The sequence below is a fragment of the Giraffa tippelskirchi genome, chromosome X, assembly GCF_054371585.1.
Source record: "Giraffa tippelskirchi isolate mGirTip1 chromosome X, T2T-mGirTip1v1.2.pri, whole genome shotgun sequence".
Lineage (NCBI taxonomy): Eukaryota > Metazoa > Chordata > Mammalia > Artiodactyla > Giraffidae > Giraffa > Giraffa tippelskirchi.
In genome coordinates this window covers 68494307-68514071 of record NC_137289.1, presented here as the reverse complement: position 1 = coordinate 68514071, position 19765 = coordinate 68494307, and the positions used below count along the sequence as shown (strand labels likewise).

The 19765-nt window shown below is 38.4% G+C and overlaps 1 protein-coding gene across 8 annotated transcripts in view; it reads left to right on the top strand.

The window, feature by feature from the left end:
* Nucleotides 1-19765, top strand: part of PCDH11X (protocadherin 11 X-linked) — an 868063-nt gene that overhangs the window by 354699 nt on the left and 493599 nt on the right. The window contains exon 5 of one of the 8 annotated variants that reach the window (XM_081567468.1): nt 11128-13673. The exons of the other annotated variants lie outside the window; for them this stretch is intronic. Coding sequence (XP_081423594.1) covers nt 11128-11313 — 186 coding nt within the window. The 3' untranslated portion in view covers nt 11314-13673. Of the gene's footprint in view, nt 1-11127; nt 13674-19765 lie in introns of those variants that run through there. 8 annotated transcript variants of the gene reach the window in all.

Genomic DNA, 19765 nt, shown 5'->3' with positions numbered 1-19765 from the left:
TGCAAGCATCACCCAAAAAGTATATTCTAAATGATTGTTTCACTGATGTTTAGTCACGAGGCAGTGGAAGAACAACAACAGAAATTGAGAACCACAGTTTTGTAGTATGACTTAAATTTAAGGTATAAATGCATGCATGCTCAGTTGTGTTTGACCCTGTGACCCTATGGCGTGTAGTCTGCCAGTCTCCTCTGTCCATGGGATTCTCCAGGCAAGAATACTGGAGTGGGTTGCCATTTCCTCCTCCAGGGGACTCTTCCAGACCCAGGGATTGAACCTGAGTCTCCTTCGTCTTCTGCGTTGGCAGGTGAATCCTTTACCACTGAGCCACCTGGGAAAATTAAGGTATAAGACAATTTGACTTTATGTTAATTAGATAAATTTTAGTATGACCTCCTTGAAACAAACCAGTTTGAATTTAAAAAGAAATTAAGCTATAAGCTATTTTTAAGGAATCCACTTTTACTCATCTCCATCAGGACAGCTCAGAATGCAACTGACGAAGCCAATCACATTTGCTTTCTTCATAGAGGCCTTAGGGGAATTTAAAAATGAAATGAGACCAATCTAAACATTTGTTTGTGATTCATTATTCTGTAGCTGGTTTACCTAATGTTGCTAGTAATATAGAGGTCCTGCATCTGACTCCTCAGGTGCCAAATTAACAACCATAAATTATCCTCTATCCTGATACTTTCAAATGTCTTTTACATGTTACTAAGGAAATAAATTTTTAAAAGGTAGATACATAAATGTATATTTAGAGTATTAGAAAAAGAACCCAAAAAGAGGGAGGAGAGAATCACACTGTTTATTATTTGATGAGTGCTTCTGAAACTCATGGAAGTTGTGCGTTCTATAATAATAATATCCTAAAATATTTTACAGAGTTAATTTATGCTCTTTAGGAAGACTTACAGAATTAATGCATGCACTGTGGGAAGAAATTATTAATTAAATAAAGTTCATTGCCACCCAGGAGCTGTCCATATTCTTACTAGATTTAAATTACTTGAATTCAAATCCATGAAGTTCTGCCAAATTTCAAACTGACTTTCTACTCTTGCACTTGTGATTCAGTCTCAAGAAAACTGGTGAGAATGTAGAATACATGGTGATATAATCCACATCTATATACTTAATTAAGAACCTGTGTAGTCTTCAGAATAGCAGTTTTGAGGAAAAGCACACAATTTTAAAATCTGTACTTTAGAGTCCAAAGATTTGAACCACTAGTGTGACATGAAGTGGACTAGGGTAAATAGATGTCAAGTGAAATTAGACATTGTTAAGTAAGACTCTTCCTCTATGAATAAGACATTGCTCTATCAGCAAAATTTTTTTCAGCCAGTTACTCCTGATTGTAGTCTACTAAATTGAGTGCGATATAATTAACTGTACTAATTTCTTGCTGATTACTGATTCTCCTGTTTGTTTAAATCGTGTTAGACACAAAATTGTTTCTTATACAGTGTGTTTTACTTGAGACTCTTTTATTAGGTAAATCTTGTAGGTATCTGACAGCTTTGAGTGTCCTTACTGCCTGAGATTTCAATTAAAATTTAAGATGTGTCATAGAGTGGTGGATTGCACTGCATACTATTACTATGAATATGATACAAATAGGGACTTTCCAATCTTGTTTTTGGCAAACACTGTGCTTGACTCTGACAAGTTTAAAGAAAATACATGTTTTGTAAATAAGTTTAATAGTTCCTTATATTTAGTAAGATATTCACTACTCATTTGCGGGATTTCTAAAGCAACAATCTAAAAACACAAACTACCGGAAAAGAGTATAACCTGAAAATTAAATTATTTCTATTCCTCCATTAAAATCTGTAAACTCTTTGACAATGCTTCCCTCTGCCATTCAGATGACAATTAATTAAGACTCATGATACAGATAGTGACTTGGAGGGTTTATTTCTTTTAAATGGGCAAATACTGCAATGGTGTCCCATTAAACAGAATTGTTCTTTTCTGTAAAGTTCAACTAATTAAAGTAACTTGTGAACCATGAAATAGTTCAACTTATTCTCTGAATAATGAAAATCAAAATGTAAGTGTCCATTTCCTTATAAGAAATAGCCTTATAAGTAAATTTTTAGATTTTTATTAGAATCTTTAGAAAATTATGTGTACAACTGGGGTGCATGTCTTGAAGTTCCAAGTTAGATTTTTAAAAATTAGCATGACTTTTAAAAAACATTGAAAAGGAAAGCAAATCACCCACAGCAGCTTTTCAATGTGTAGGGGGCAACTATGGGGTCATAAATATTCACTGCAGCTAACATACTAGCATCTGTGTAGTACAGGGGGAAATAGAGAGCTACTCAGAAGTGGTCATTTCCCACTTTTGCACATGCTGTTTACCTATGTCAGTTCATGTGGAATTCTTATTTTTTTGGTAATGCAGCATTTTATAATAACTTGATCTTTTCCCCTTGCATAATAAATTCTCCCAGATCAACCACCTTTTCTGACCCCTGATTCTTAGTAATTACAATGCTCAGCATGAAAGCAAGTCTAAAACTGAATAATATTCTGTCAAAAACTTAAAACAAAATGAAACTAGTATATGTGGGAGGTGTCTTTTTATGGTTTTCTATGACTTTCAATAACAATGGCCTTGCTTGTGAAAAAATTCTAAGGATAGCCTGATTATGAATATAGACATTAACTTGGTTGCCACTGTACTTCATTAAATCCAGATGTATTGTGATCATGACTTATATTCATTAACAAATAAATAGCTTAGAACAGTAGTATTAGGCAACTGCTGTGAGTGAGGAATGGACCCATTCAGTTCAGTTCAGTTCACTCACTCAGTTGTGTCTGACTCTTTGCGACCCCATGGACTGCAGCATGCAAGGCTTCCCTGTCCATCACCAACTCCCAGAGCTTGCTCAAACTCATATTCAGCCAGTCAGTGATGTCATCCAACCATCTCATCCTCTGTTGTCCCTTTTCTTTCTGCCTTCAATCTTTCCCAGCATCAGGGTCTTTTCCAATGAGTCAGTTCTTCGCATCATGTGGCCAAAGTACTGGAGTTTCAGCTTCAGCATCAGTCCTTCCAATGAATATTCAGGACTGATTTCCTTTAGGATTGACTGGTTTGATCTCCTTGCAGTTACTTGCCATTAATTCCTCAAACCTTCACACCCATAGCTAGTGACTCAAGTCTCCCACAAAGAACACAACTGACCTCTGACACAGAAAGTAAATAAAATGGTGCAAACTCTGTGAAGTGATATAGGGAAATAAGAAAAGTGTTGGGATGGCCAAAAAGTTCATTTGAGTTTTTCCATAACATCGTATGTACACATTTTTACTTTGGAAAGATGATGAAAGTCATATGTAGCAATGGAATATATTTCTTTTATTTCACAAAATCTATATAAAAGTTACTACATAGCAGGTAGCCTTTTAAGCAGTTAAAACAATGACTCATTTAATTCTCATTACAAATTTATAGCTATTATTAAGCCTATTATTATTAACTCTATTTTATAGATGAGGAAGTTGAAGCACTAACAGATGCTGGAAAGTACCAAAGACCAATTGCAGATTTCCTAGGTCTGGCTCTAAAGCTCATCTTTGTAACAAGTGCTTAATAATTTCTCACCAGGAATGAACAGCAATAATGGAATGTGGTCCCTAGGGCAAGAGATATTTTAAAAGGAGTCTCCTTCTAGTGTTAAACTAGCATAGTTTTCTATTCAGCTAGAACATCTGCATGTATTTGCATATGATAAAGTAAGATGACCCCTTTATGATGCTATAATGAAAATAAAAGAACAATAAGACATGTGGATCATAAAGAATATAAGGTTTTAAAAATAATCAGAAAAATGCACTTTTTAGAAATATTAAATCTACAATGATAATCTTTAATGAAAATCTTTCTGCAGGATGAGAAAGGCTAATTAACAGTGATAGAATGTGAGAATTCCTATGATTTTAAAGAATTACCTTGTAATCTTGAAATAGTGGCTAACAGGATCACTAATGCGATATGTTAACAGTAAATCCATTTGATGAAGGAATTGCTATGTTAATCTTATATTTTACCACAGCATGGTTAGGAAATCCACAGGGCTTTGACGAAACAGTTTCATAAAGTAAAATCAACTCTTATAATTCCTTCGTATTTTAAATGGCCTATGATACTGATTTTTTGTTTTGTTTTGAAATAAAACAACACCAAAGTAAAGTTTAGGTGCTCAGGTAAATACTGGTGTCTTTGCTTCTCTTGCAAGGAAAAAAAAAAAGATAATTCAAGAAAACTGCCTTCTTAGACTGTGTATAACTGAATCTTGAAATGTTAGAATACACTTAGGCAGCATTTTGTATTGATTTCAATATGTGTCTACTCAGTGGGGCCACTTATGTTTCTTCATTAGCAGCAAAAGTATCTTGAAAAAAATTCATTGGGGTCATGAAACCACAGAACAATTTCCAAAGTGCACATACCACTAACTTCCTTTAGTTGCTAATCTTGGTCTCATATCAGATGATGTTTTTGATAATGCTTTTAAGATATACACTAATTTAAAAATTTTTTTTGAACCACACACTTCATAATTCATGTTTTCCTCAAAGCCCAAAGCATTCATTTTTTGGCTGGAAATTCAGGATGCTTTTTGTTGTATTGGTTATGATTCCTTTATGTTGTAGATGTTAAGTATATGTTCTATGGGAATGTAAGCTAATGATGATCATACAAGATCTGAGATCAAAATTTTCCCAAAGCTTAATCTGGGAACTTTGGAGGTTTATTTTCATCCTCGAGGGTTATTTTGTGGAAAGCCTTAAAATGCCAAGCCAACTTCAGATTTAAGTCTTGGTATAATAGGAAAGTTGGTAAAAAAAAAAAAAAAAAAAGAAATCAACATGCCTTGATGTGACATTATATACAAGGTTCTATTTTCAGACATATGGAAAATATTCAGCTTTGTCCTGTGACCAGAGTCCTAGGAGTTTAGCCTTTGTCCTTGATCTTTTGTGGTGTGAGTACTTTACTTTTAATCATTACTGATTTTATTTTTAAGTGACTACTAAAGTTATCATGCTAGGTGCTCCACAGCAATTTCTTTTTTTTTCTCCAGTCCCTACAGCAGCTTTGTTGAGGTATAGCTATAATATCTGCTTTTCTTAGTGAGGAAACTGGGGCTCAGAGAGGTTGAATAATGTGTTGTAAGGCTACACAGGTTGAGTGTTAGAGGGATTCAAACTTTAATGTTCTGATTCTAAGTTCATGATTTTCCCCCAACCATACACTGTCTCCCATTCTTATATTCATAGAGAACATCTCTTCAGTGAAACATGCATCCCAAATGTGACCTGACTTCCCATTGATTCCCATGGCATATTAGTGAATCTCAGCAGCATAGCAGATTTGAGCCATGTCCACAAATGGGCTTGTAAACACCCATAGCAGATGAATACACACTGCAACAGATGGGAGCCATTCTTCTGGAACTCATAGACTACAAAATATTGACAACCAGTGTTGAAAATAAATTGATAACTATGATGTTAATATCCACTGGCTATTAAGCTTTAAAGTAGAATATGAATATGGACCAAAAATACCATTTGGTATAATAGTAATTTTTATGAATTAAAAAGTCTCAATTTTCAAAATATAAGAAAGAAATCAAGGATGAATATACTTTTTATCATATTAATCATTTCTTTACACAGAATCTGGATTATGATTTAGCTTGCACATGAGTCATCTAGCAATGTCTACCTCCCAAGCAAAATAAATTGTAATTATAATCACAGATGAAACTTTTTGATGACACTGAAATCACAGTGTTAAAATCTCATCATTCGGTGTACTCGGTTACGTGAGGTCATAAATAAAGTATGTTGGGAATTAGGTGTCGACTCTATGAGAAAGGAATAAACATCAAATTAGGTGGGGTAGAGTTGGGGACACCGTTCAGGGTGAAGGCATGATACTTAAAAGTGAGCTGTCAGCAAGCAAGTTAGAATACCCAAGGGGGAATATTATAAACTTGGACTAACTTTCAGAAGCCAGATGTCCTAAACTAGTGGGAAGGATTCTGTAGAAAAGATATTTAAGCAGTGCTGGTAATTCATGGTTAGGCAACCATATTATTGGGTTCTCTTTATTGTAAGACACTAGCCAATGGCTCTTCCATTACTACATGTGAAGCTTGGGGTCAGTGATAAAGCATCTGAATTTGTTTTCACACCTGTAATATGAGGATGTTTATATCATTCTTATAGAATTTCTATGAGTGTTAACACAGTAGATTTTAAAGCAGGCACACAATAGATGTTCAATAGGCAGATATCCAATTCCTTTTCATTTTTCTCCAATCCTATCTAAAAATTGGAAAGTAAAACAAGAAGTTAGGGAAAATTCCAGGTATATGAGTTGACTGAGTGAAACTGGCATTAGCAAACACGTACATTCAGGTTCCCAGGGCCTGCCCTAGTATGCAACACTCTGCACTTAAGGAGTAAGATGACTGAGCATATTAAAATACTCCCATATACGACACAGATAATTTCAGGGCCAGTGTAGAGTTGGTTTTCACCTCCTACAGTTCAGTGGGCTAACATCCTTCAGAAGTATTTATAAAGGAAAACTAGATAATTGCCAGAGACATCATACTTTCATTCCTCTTCATTTTGTTAGCAGATATACTGAAGGAAAAATTCCGGTTAATTCAAGTTTGTATATTATTTTCTCAGATCAGCATGAGATTATATGCTTAAAAGATTTCCTTTTAGCTAATCTAAAACTATCATAAGCAAATTAAAGAAATCCTATTAGAAGAAGCACTGCTGAGTTTGCACAGGTTCATAGTAACAAGTGCATATGGTCCCTAAGTTACTTTGATCCACCTGCTGATATAATCTAGAGCTAAGTTAAAAATTAGTAAAAATAAAGGATACACATGTATGTATGACTGAGTCTCTTTGCTGTTCATCTGAAATGATCACAACATTGTCAACTGGCTACACACCAATACAAAATAAAAAATTTAAAACAACCAACTTTTCAAAATCTCATCTATAGGTCTATTTTATTACCTAATCATTAGACCAATTGTTGCTTTCTACAATAAATGTGGAAAAAAACTGGAAACAGTTTATGCCACACTTATGCTATATATATATAATATATATACATATACATACATACATATATACATATATACATGTATATATACATATATATGTATATATATATGTATATATATATATATATATATATATATATATACACTTCCTTGGTGGCTCGGATGGTAAAGAATCTGCCTACAGTGTGGGAGGGAGACCCAGGTTCAATCCCTGGGTATATATGTGAGCTTCCCAGGTGGTGCTAGTGGTAAAGAACTCACCTACTAATGCAGGAGATGTGAGAGATGCAGGTTCTATTCCTGGATGGAGAAGATCCCCCGGAGAAGGGCATGGGAACCCATTCCAGTATTCTTGCCTGGCGAATCCAATGGACAGAGGAGCCTGGCAGGCTACAGTCCATAGGATCACAAAGAATTGGACATGTCTGAAGTGACTAATGCACATGCTTACACACACACACACACACACACACACATACACACATACACACATATAGAACATATAATGTTTATAATCTATAAAACATATAGAACATCACATTCCTTAATGTGATGTGAAAGTACTTCACCTCATGAATTTGACAGATAATCTAAATCGTAAATCTGTCATTTCAGGCCTTATTTGTTTAGAATACATTCTGTTTCACATGCAACATGTCAAATCTCTCCATTTTATGTTAGTGCCCAAATGTCAGAGAAGCAATGCTTGAGCAATTTAGCAGTTTACATGCCTCTGACAGCAAAGATTTTCCTTTTTTTTTTTTTTCTTTTTTGTACTCACTACTTATCCCTGATGAAGGTTGTTATTGCCTTGGAAATATATTCATCTTTCCTCTAAGCTGTTCTACTGAAAGTGCAAAGCAGAAAGTCAATGTCAATTGTTTTCTGTTTTCTTTGACTTTGCGGTAGCTAGTCCTTCTCCCTTGCTGCTATTTCCAGCTGCTAATTCCTATTAGCAAACATTGTAGAGCATCTTGATCCCTCTGCAGTTGTCAGCCCTTCTCTGTGATATAGAGCTCTTTTTTTGTTAACTAAAGTTATTGAAAAAATGAGTAGGGCAACGGAAGTAGGGCAACAATTTTATACTCATATTGAAACTCTCACCAGGTTTTTACCAAAGATCTTTGGTCAGATTTGAGTTACCTTAGAATTTATCAGAGTGAGTTTCCAAGTATATTTCATCTATATGTTCTTTACGATAAAGCTGCAAAAACACACCTGGAATACTGCTGTAAAACTCCCACTCCTCTCCCCTCTCATAGATTTCTCCTATCTGTCTATTCTCAAAGAACTACCATACATTTCATCCTAAATTCCAATACTGATTGGAAGGTCCATATGGAGGGTCTTACTTTAAAAATCTTCAATTTTGTCCCATTACTTACTGAAAGAAGTTTAGTTACAGTTCCTTGTTTCCATGTTTTTTAAATTATTTATTTTAATTGGAGGCTAATTACTTTACAATATTGTGGTGGTTTTTGCCATACATTGCCATACATTTGCCATACATTGACATGGGTGTACATGTGTCGCCTGGTTCCAAACCCCCCCCCCACCTCTCTCCCCGAACACATCTGAGTCAGGTTTAATAAGGTGGATGAAACTGGAGCTTATTATAAAGAGCGAAGTAAGTCAGAAGGAAAAACACCAATACAGTATATTAAGGCATATATATGGAATTTCATACTGTTCATGCGGTTCTCAAGGCAAGAATACTGAAGTGGTTTGCCATGCCCTTCTCCACGTGTTTGGGCAAACTCTGGGAGTTGGTGATGGACAGGGAGGCCTGGCGTGCTGCGATTCATGGGGTCGCAAAGAGTCGGACACAACTGAGCGACTGAACTGAACTGATATATGGAATTTAGAAAGATGGTAATGAGGACCCTATATATGAGACAGCAAAAGAGAAACAGATATAAAGAACAGACTTTTGGAATCTGTGGGAGAAGGCGAGGGTGGGATGATTTGAGAGAATAGCATTAAAACCATATTTCCATGTTTTGACCCACACTTTCTTTCTGGTTTTTCTACAGTATTCTTTCTGGCTAATTGCTCAATGCCTACCATATGTTCCAATCAAACTAGACTCTTTACTCTTCCTTCAGTTTTCTTATCCCTCCTACCTATTTGTTTGTATCTATTTCTCCCCTTCCAACGTTTCTCCCTTATCTCCTCCTGTGCTGAACCATTGGCATAGTACTCATCTTTTAAGGTACCATGTGAAATGCTTTTCAGTCCACCCAATTGACTATTACCTCTCCATTTTCTGAGCTGCCATAGCACTGTGTATGTACCTCTCAAGGTTTTTATGACACACAGGCTTACATTTCAGATATTTGTGCCCACATCTTATTCTCCCTCTATAATGTTAGCTCTTTGAGAGCAAGGATGGATTTCAACTCATGACTCCATATCTAGTACTGTATCTTGAATTCCACAAGAGTTGTCCAATGAGAGGCAAAATATTCTCCCCCACTTAAGGACTGGTATTCACATACACTTTTCTTTCTTTTTTTTTTAAATAAATTTATTCATTTTAGTTGGGGGCTAATTACTTTACAATATTGTAGTGGTTTTTGCCATACATTGACACGAATCAGCCATGGGTTTACATGTGTTCCCCATCCTGAACCCCCATCCCTCTGGGTCATCCCATTGCCCCAGCCCTGAGCATTTGTCTCATGCATTGAACCTGGAATGGTGTTCTGTTTCACATATGATAATATACATGTTTTAATGCTATTCTCCCAGAACGTCCCACCCTTACCTTCTCCCTCAGAGTCCATAAGACTGTTCTATGCATCTGTGTCTCTTATTCTGTCTCGCATATAGGGTTATCATTACCATCTTTCAAATTCCATATATATGCATTAGCATACTGTATTGGTATTTTTCTTTCTGGCTTACTTCACTCTGTTGAAGAGGCTTCCCAGGTGGCACTAGTGGTAAATAACCACCTGCCAATGCAGGAGATGAGGTCATATATCATATTGGATTAGAGTTTGCATGTTGGAGTCAGAAAAGTCTGGGTTTGAATATGAGCATTGCCACTGACTAGTTATGTAATCTTTGCCAAACTGTTTAATAGCTCTGAGTTTTATTTTCATCATTTATCATGACAATACTAATACATTTCTTTTATCAGAAATTGATGTAGATTATAAGCATAACCTATGTAAATTACTTAGTACAATGTCTGGCACATTGTAAATATTCAATAAAAGTTAATTTTATATATGAACGTGTGTGTGACTTTGTGTGTGTGTACACAGTTTGACTGCTTGAACTCCAGGCCACTGATCAGTGTTTTCTAATTTAATGCAACATTGTTTATTTCTTAATCCATTTATTCCCAAAAAGTCCATGCTGCTCTGTCTTTCAACCTATTTCATCTCACAACGTGATTTCCATTTTTGTTTTAAAGTATCCAAAGAGGAAGATTACTTAGCCTCTAAAATAACTAATTCATTAAACTCTGCCCTTCTTTGGCAAGGGGTCAAATGGTAGGACATAATAGAACAAGAGACCCAAGAAGCAAAGCTGCCTTTCACTTTCTATCCATCATCACTGCTGCTCTTGAGAATTCCATCAGTGTTCCTGGTAGTGAGGCTAAATCTGAAACATGATCAAATGAACTCTGCTGCTTGGAGGCTTCAATAATTGACACCCTAATTAAAGCTACATTTGAAAAATCATCTATAAGTAATTTGCTCAGTGCTATCGAGTGATCTCTTAATATACTCCATAAAATCATTTTGGGGGTGAATTCTTTCTAAAGTGTCTGTTTATATGTGAGCTACTCTTGTACTCTGTGGATTTACAGGAATGGGAACCTGTTTGCTGGGCATAAATACTGAAGGTACACAAATATTAGATTTAGTGATCTGCTTTGCCTCTTTAATACACATGTATTTGGACCGTGAGAGATAACTGTGGGACTCTTGGACCATTGTCTTTCAGTTTTATTGAGATATATGTAACTTACATGTGGTCTTCCCAGGTGGCACTAGCCGTAAAGAATCTGCCTGCAGGAGACGCAAGAGACGTGGGTTCTATCCGTGGGTCGGGAAGATCCCCTGAAGGAGGACATGGCAAACCATTCCAGTATTCTTGCCTGGAGAATCCCAGGACAGAGGAGCCTGGCGGGCTACAGTCCATGGGGTCGCAAAGAGTTGGGCAGGACTGAGCGACTGAACTCAACTGACATGTAACTTTGTGTAAATTTAAGGTGTGCTTCATGCATAGAGAAAATGAGCTGTTGTAAGGAAGTGTCTCAAGTGTTCTGATGCAAGGAATAAGAATGGCAACACCTCTGCATCCCAGCCCCCAGCCTCCCTTCCCCGTTGACCACAGGAAACCTGAAGAAGTATCTAATCAAAGTATGTTGAGAGTTAAAGCAAGATGAATAATCAGTCACACATCTGTGTTGACTCTTTTGAGGCAGTGGTACATATTAAGGCTTCTGATACTTGAAGGCAAGACTGAGGTCACTTAACCAGCTTAGCATGTCTCCTCCCTGATGCCCTAAAGAGATGGTAGTAGAGAATGTTTATGGGGAAAGGATGATACAAAAATATTGCAGACTGTTTGGATCTTTGAAGGCATTTAATGCATGCACTTCAACAAGAAAATAATTAAATGAACAACTCCAGCAACTCCTTAAAAGTGGCACTTAATCGTGGAACACATGCCTTAGGGGTCATTTACCTTAGCTCTGTCTAAAATGTTTGTCTTGGCTAATCATGTGTGCTTTGAGAATTCTGTGGGTGTTCTCCACCAACACAATTGCCCTTCCTCTTCTTCTCCCTTGCATCATCTCTGAGTGTTAGGCATTGTTGTTAATATGTAACATGGAAACATATTGAGCTTCTGTTGATATTTTTTTTTCTATTACAACAACTTTTAAAAGCTGTGTTGTTAGTTTGAAAAGGAGTTTTACATCATATCAAATGCATTTTTTCTTTTAATATTCTAATAAAAAACATCTTTGAGAGTCACCTCTTCTGAGGCCATATAATTTACACGTGTACAAAATGCATTTTGCTCTAAATGAAGGTAAATAAATAATTTGTGCCATATGTCCCACTCTTTCTGTTTGGTCTAACATTTTCCAAAGTAAGCTGTTTGCACTATTTCTTTCTTACTTTATTGTCACTTAACACAATAATAAATCAAAAACAGTATTTATTGAGTGTTTAGTTTGTGAGAACTCCTGAGGCAAACACTGGTAATATAACCACGAGAAAGAAAAAAAAAATGCAAGCCTTGTCTTCCAGTGGTTTACAGCCTAGGAAGAAAAAGGTGTGCTAACCACTAATTATAAAATAAAAATAAATAGGGGCTAAATATTTGAATAAGTAACAATAGTATGAACATGGGAAAATGATTGCATTTGACTAGGAGTAAAAGTTAGGAAAGATTTCTGGTTGGTGGTGACATTGGACCTGGAATTCAGAGTAGTATGATGAAGATGGGATTAGGATCAATGACACATTTGTTAACTCTCTTTTAAAGCACAGTGCTTGGTATTCAGCCTACCCTCAATCAGCAGTAATAGTTGTTACTTCACAACCTCACACAGGTAGTAAGTGGTAGAGTTGGAAATCAGATCTTCTATTTTACTTTCTTTCTACAATATTTTTGCAAAATAATTTTGTAAATTAAATACTGGATTTCTTTCTACAATATTTTCCTCTCTCTGAATATAGTATGCTCTGATTAACAGAGCGGTCTCAATATCAACAGTAAAAAAAAATTAATTTTAATTGTACCAATTTTAGGTTGAACTGGATTACCTTGAGAAACTCCATGTGCGGGAACAAGTACATGAAGGAAACAGATTAAAGATCAAAAATCATTCTTGATTGTCAAATACTGAAAGGTTAGTTAGTTCTCAAATTCAGAACTCAAAATGACCTTTTAGAAATATTAAACACAAACACACACACACTCTTGTGTCTTTTATAATATTTTGATTCTGAGCTATTATCATGGAAGTACATAAAAATTCAGAGATTAAGAGGACAAGACAAGTAAGCTCTCAAGTGGCCTATAAGTTAAAATTTTAATCCTTAGAAAAAAAATTTTGAAGCAGACAAGGAAATCCCCCCAGTGTCCTTTCTGTCATACACATGGACCAACATATAATATCAACTTCCCTCCAAGGAGTGGACTTAGAACTCCTGCATTTGAATTTCATTCCTTGGCTTTTCCTCAGCTTTCCTCTGCTTCTTTCATTTCATTGACAAATGTAACACCTGATCCCTGCATTGATCTTGTGAAATATGCTAGTTTTAACTTCTATTTATGTTTTTTTATTTTCCTGCCATTACTTAGTATGTAAAGATCTATCAACTTGATGCAAATTTCAATAAATTACAGTCATTTATATTCACTCAAGTTTATTTTCTGTTCAGAAATATATTCTCTAAGATACTGTGACAATGCTCCTGGTTATGTCTCATAATCCTAATGTGTTGGGTTTCCTGGCACACATTATTATCATTTTAATTTTTAATAAACTAACCTGCGTCTTTTTTTCATTGAAATAATATGCCTTTGTGATTATTTGGTCTGTTTTATATCCTCCTGAACATGATCTGAAGGTTGTACACCATATTTTTAAGGTGAAATACTACCTAAACTTAAATAGTATTACAGTGGGATTTTAAAAATCAAAACTACAATTCAAATTGCTGCATTTCTAAGTTTCTGTACTCCTTGGGGAGAGAAACTAATATGTTAGTGAGGAGGTTTAATAATTCAGACCATGAGAGCATCACATTTGTTTTTTTGCTTTCATAGATGCTATAGTGTAGACACTATTAAGATACAGTAACAACCTATAGAAAAATTCTGCTAATCATTACAATTCAGACAATGAAACAAGTATATTCCTATAACAATGAACATGGAGAACATTGCTATATCAAAGAGTGAAAAATAGATGTATATACTTTATAAAAAATGATTGTGTCCTTAAAAGTGAAACATGTAAACAAGCAGTTATAATGACAGTAAAAAATATAACATAATAAAATAAAACACAAACTGACTGAAAAGAGACATGAAAATCTGTATTATATCTGCTACTGAAAAAATATCAATTTATTTACCTTCCCATTTTGGTGTTCTCAGTGTTCAAAAGAATGTAACCTTATCAATGGGGCTTCCCTGGTAGCTCAGCTGGTAAGGAATTCACCTCCAATGCAGGAGACTCCGGTTTGATTCCTGAGTTGGGAAGATCCTCTGGAGAAGGAGTAGGCTACCCATTCCAATATTCTTGGGCTTTCCTGGTGACTCAGTCGGTAAAGAATCTGTCTGCAATGTGGGAGACCTGAGTTTGATCCTGGGGTTGGGAAGATTCCCTGGTGGAGGGCATGGCAACCCACTGCAGTAGTCTTGCCTGCAGAATCCCCATGGACAGAGGAGCCTATCAACATACAGCCATGGCAATCTAGATTTTTATCTTCTGGTGTCTGCTAGCAAATTGGCATCGAAACTTCAGTTAAGAAATCTAACAATTAGTTTTCTGTTACCCTATAATACTCAAGCAATAAATATGTACTGATTACTTGAATGATCTAGTGACCTCAAAGAAGTTAATGATGTTGTTGTAGCCACACATTCTGGGAAATAAACTCACTCAGAAGGACAATGCAGATAGTGGAGTGCAGTTTATTACACCGGTGGAGCCAAGGCAGAGTCTCCTCTTAGCCAAGGACCCCAGCCAGTTTTTGTGAAAAACCTTATATACCCTAAGTGTCATGCTCAAACCCACCTCCCCAAATTCTCTGAAACTAGTCTGGACAAAGGAAAAGAAAGATACAATCAAAGTTAACCCGTGATTCGTATGCCTTAAGCCTAGGTAGTTAACAGTGGACAATTATCAATAGGCCTGTGGTCACACCCCAATAAGCATAATAGAATTTATGATTCTATCCAGTTACACAGATAATTAGGGTATTCTTTTAGGCAATGGAGAGTCTAGGTACAAGCCCTGGGGCACTTCCATCCAGGGAGTCTGGTTTTCCAGTTGGTATGTCTTTTCCATAGATACTGGGCATATAGCTCACAGTTCACAGTCCGGCCCAAGATGGAGTCCTGCTTTCAAATGGAGCCTGTTCTGTCTGTTTCCTCCTTCATTCCTTCCTCTTGATACTCTTAACTCATAGAATGAGCATCACTCATAGGGATATATTGCACCCTGGCTCTCCGACTGCCAATTTGGGAGAACGACACCAACCTTTGGGTTACAAAGCTCATAATACATTTTAAAATGTAGGGTTCACAAAGTAGAACTATCAAGGCAACTGTAACAATGGTAAATATAGTTTTCCACCAATCACCCTTCACCCAAGATAGGACTGAAGTCCAGGAAGGAATGTTTTCATTTGACATTGCTTTTACCTGTTTTTCATGTCATCTAAAACAGTTGATACACTGCCAGATAAATCAGGAATATATATACAACATTCAGCCTTAATTATAGCACAGGTCCCTCCTTGAGCAGCTGTGAGCATGTCCAAAGTCATTCTATTTTGAATTACCACTTTTCTCATTTGGATTTGTTCTTCATTTAAGGCTTGGATGGCTTTAGCACTATCTAGGAGGGCCTGTTTTGTGAAATTAGTAAAGGCTTCTTCTACTTTAATCATAATATCGGTTGTCCCTATAGAAGGTATGAATAAGGCAGCAATATACTCATACCACTGAAACACAGACCTTGTCCACCTAGCATGTAAATAAGGTAGATTTACCAGAGTTTGTTGCAGGTTAGGCTTTATGCTGCCATGGGCAAAAGCGAATCCCAGTGTGCAGCGGCCTACGCAGCTGATTGGTAACCAAGGGCAAAGGTTAGGACCACAAAGCCATTGGGTTCTGTTGGGCGCCACTCAGCAGATTCCAGGGTTATATTTCCAATAAGAGCCTGGCCAATGGATGGACTGGTTGGGTGGTATGTGACCTCAAATGTTCATTTACATTGCTCAGGGGATAGGTACCCCATATATTTTAGTTTGTTTTGGTTTAATGGATGGTCACCAAACCCTACCCTTTGTTCTTTTTGTTCCTAGCATATAGTGGAGGGAGTAATTAATTGACCCTTTTCTGGGGTCATCCAGAAATATTCATCCCAGACTTGATAGAATTGCTCAACATACCTAGAGGCCTGTCCTCCCATGCTGGTCAGGGAGCTTTTTTCCTTTTTGTTCTTTAAATATAAGGTATAGGCTTTTGTTACTTCTATGAAACTGGTGTTTACATCAAATGTAGCCCCATGACCTGAGTCTATTGACTGCAGGTCTGGCTTACACCAAGAGGGCAGGGAGAAGTTATGATTGACAAGAGAAAGGAAAGTCTCTTTTTGTCATCTCATAAAAGATCAGAGTGGTTTAAAATCTCCGTGGAGGAACAGTGACACCCACCAAGGAAGTCCATCCATCACAGACAGAGGCATAGCCCCACATACCCAGCAGTTGGAGGTGTTGTGGAAGTCCGTGTAGGAATGTGTCCATGAGATGAGAACATTTCCCTGAGTTGAAACGGAAGTTAAATTCAAAATCACGTTGATGAGGCCAAGCAGCAGGAGTTGATTATGTGGCTTCATCCTGAAGGGGCTCATCTGGGATCTTCTTTTCCTTCTTCTTCTTAAGGATGATCTTAGTCTCTCAAGGGTCAGTGGGGTCCCTCTGTGCAGTCCACTCGGCGTTTTCTGGGTCTATGTGGTTTGTTCTCTTCATCCTCATGTGGTGGATCCAGGGAGTGACACCTGCAACTTTAACTGTTGTAGGGGTAGCTAGAACAATCAGTATATGGACCCTTCCAATGTGGAGCCAAGGAGTCATGTTTCCAGTCCTTGACCCACACTTGATCCCTGGGCACAAATTTGTGAATCTGTTCCCCAAGGGGGAATGGCACCCTTTCTTGTACAAACTTAGTTACCTGATTTATTACCTTACCCAGTTGTTCCATCTGCTATGAAATCTCATCTCCCCTTGCCTGAGGCAAATTTGTTGACACCTGTTTTATTATGGGAGGGGGCCTCCCGTACACAATTTTGTATGGAGAATAGCCATGGGACCACAGGGTCATCCTGAGTCTGAGCAGAGCCATCAGAAACAAGTCTACCCAGGAGCACAGTCTCTATGATCCATTTTGAGAGTGTCTCTTTAAGTGTCCGGTTGGTTCCTTCCACCATCCCAGAACTCTGGGGCCTATATGTTGTATGTAATTTCCATTTGATGTTTAAAGTTTTGCTTACTTATTGTACTAACTCAGCTATGAAAGCCGGTCCATTGTCCGATCCAATGCTGGCAGGAAATCCAAATCTGGGAACTATCTCCCTAAGCAGGCACCGGGCTACTTCTGATGCTCTTTCAGTCCAGGTAGGAAAAGCTCCTACACACCTGAAGAATGTACATACCATGACCAGCAAATAACAGTAGTGTCAGTGAGATTTCATTTCAGTGAAGTCCACTTTCAAGTATTCAAAGGGCAGCGTGCCGTTTAGCTGAATCCCCGGAGGTTTCTGTCTGTGCCGAGAGGCAGCCTTGACCTGTGAGCAGGCAGTGCAGTTCTGAGATTCTGTCCTGCATAGGGAAGGGGGTGGGGGGGAACCAAGAAATATTTTTGAATTAGCTCTTCCAGTTTATCATGGCCTAGGTGGGTCGCTTAGTGTGTTTGGCTTACCAGAATGGGTGCCAGCTCCTCCGGTCCCAATAGTTTGCCACTTGGCAATTCCCGCTGTCCCTTTTCAGTCTTGATGGCCCCTTCCACTTTGGGTAGTTGGTTTTGGGCTTCAGTGTATTTTAGAGAGTCGAGCGTTAGCTCAGGCAGCTCCACCAATATGAGAGCTCTAATAGAGGCTTCACGTGTCACCCCCAAGCCTTTGTCTGCTTGTGTAGTGGTCTTATCTGCCAGTACGATTCCCCGAGCCTGGGGGGTATCCTCTTTTCAATGTCTTCAGCAGTTTATGACTGCAACCCTTTCTGGTTCTCAGGCAGCATCTAATAGGGTCTTACTTTCTTCCTTAGTTTTAATATATTTTTCACTAGATGTCAAAAGGCCTCTCTCCTTATATAGAGCCCTGTGTACGTGTAGTGTGGCAAAAGCATACCTGAAGTCTGTGTAAATGTTTGTCTTTTTACCTTTTGACAGCTGGAGGGCCCAGATTAGAGCATATAGTTCGGCCCGTTGAGCAGACCAGTGTGATGGCAGAGAGCTAGCCTCAACGATGATTTCTTCCATGACTACTGCATATCTCGACGGTCATTGTCTTTGTTTCACCAGGCTGGTGCCATTGTTGTACAGGACCAAATCTGGGTCTGGGATTGGCTTGTCTCTCAAGTCAGGTCTGCTGACATATTTCCTTGCAATCATGTGAGGACCCACCTTCTCCCACAGGAAGGAGAGTGGCCGGATTCAGGGCCTGACAAAGGCTCAATAGTAACATGGGGGTTCTCACATAACAGTCCCTGATATTGAGTAATCCGGGATGTTGAGAGCCATTTATGGGAGTCCCCTCGCAGGAGAGTGTTGAACTCATGCAGGACTTTTACGATCAAATCTTGGCCCAAAGGCAGCTTGGTTGCCTCCCAGATCAGTAAGGCAACTGTAGCAACTGCCTGTAAGCATCCCTAGCCGCCCAGTGGCAACATTGTCCAGCCATTTTGGGAGATAAGCCTCAGGTCTGTCCCATGTCCCCACAGTCTGGGAAACCACTCCCATAGCCACCTTGTTCTTTTCAGTCATGTAAAGAGTAAACTGCTTAGCAAGGTCTGGCAGGCCCAAGGCAGGTGCTGATGTAATTGTATTGGGTTTGAATTCTATTACCAGTGGGACTTGTTTTGCAAGCCTGGGGGGTGGGGGCTGTCTTCCGCCCAGACCTCAGGGAATTGTTCAGTTAACTCTCTTTCAAATGTTTAGGCCTTCCAGGACATCGTCTAACCTCCATTCCTCTTGAGGGGTTACTGAGAGGAAGAGTAAATGAGTGGTTGACCCCACTCAAAGAGTGGGCCTTTCGTGGGGGGGGGGTAAGGTCCCTTCTGCCCCCAATCTAGACAGCAAGTCTCTTCCCAACAAAGGTACTGGGCATTCAGGGATGTATAAAAATTCATGAACCACTTGGTGTCCCCTCATCTGACATTTTCGGGGTAGGCTTGAGACACAAAGGCTGCATTTATCACCGTCCGAGACCCAGCAGCCTCTGGATCTACTGGCGTAGAAAGTCTACAGGCCTCACACAGTCTTTCGTAGAACTCAGAGGGTGATTCACTTTCCCTTTGAATCACTCCGGAGGGTTTTGCCATACTCATAGGTTTTCAGACCCCCCTCTTGAGAGGCCGCCCGATATCTCTCCAGGTGGCCCCTCACTTCCTCTGTGTTACAGTCCCAGTTGAGCCTCTCATTGGGGGCGGGTAGTTCTGCCCACCACTGAGGGTTTGCAGTACCCTCAGGTGCCATTTCTCCTAACCATTTTCTGGCCTCAGTTTGGATCCTGTGTCTTTCCTCAGTGCTGACAAGGGAGACTAGTAGTTGGATTATGTCATCCCATATAGGGCGGTGGATTTGAAAAATAGTCTCCGTTAGCCTAATCATGGCTTGTGGCTCCCCCGAGTACAGTGGAGTGTGTCTCTGCC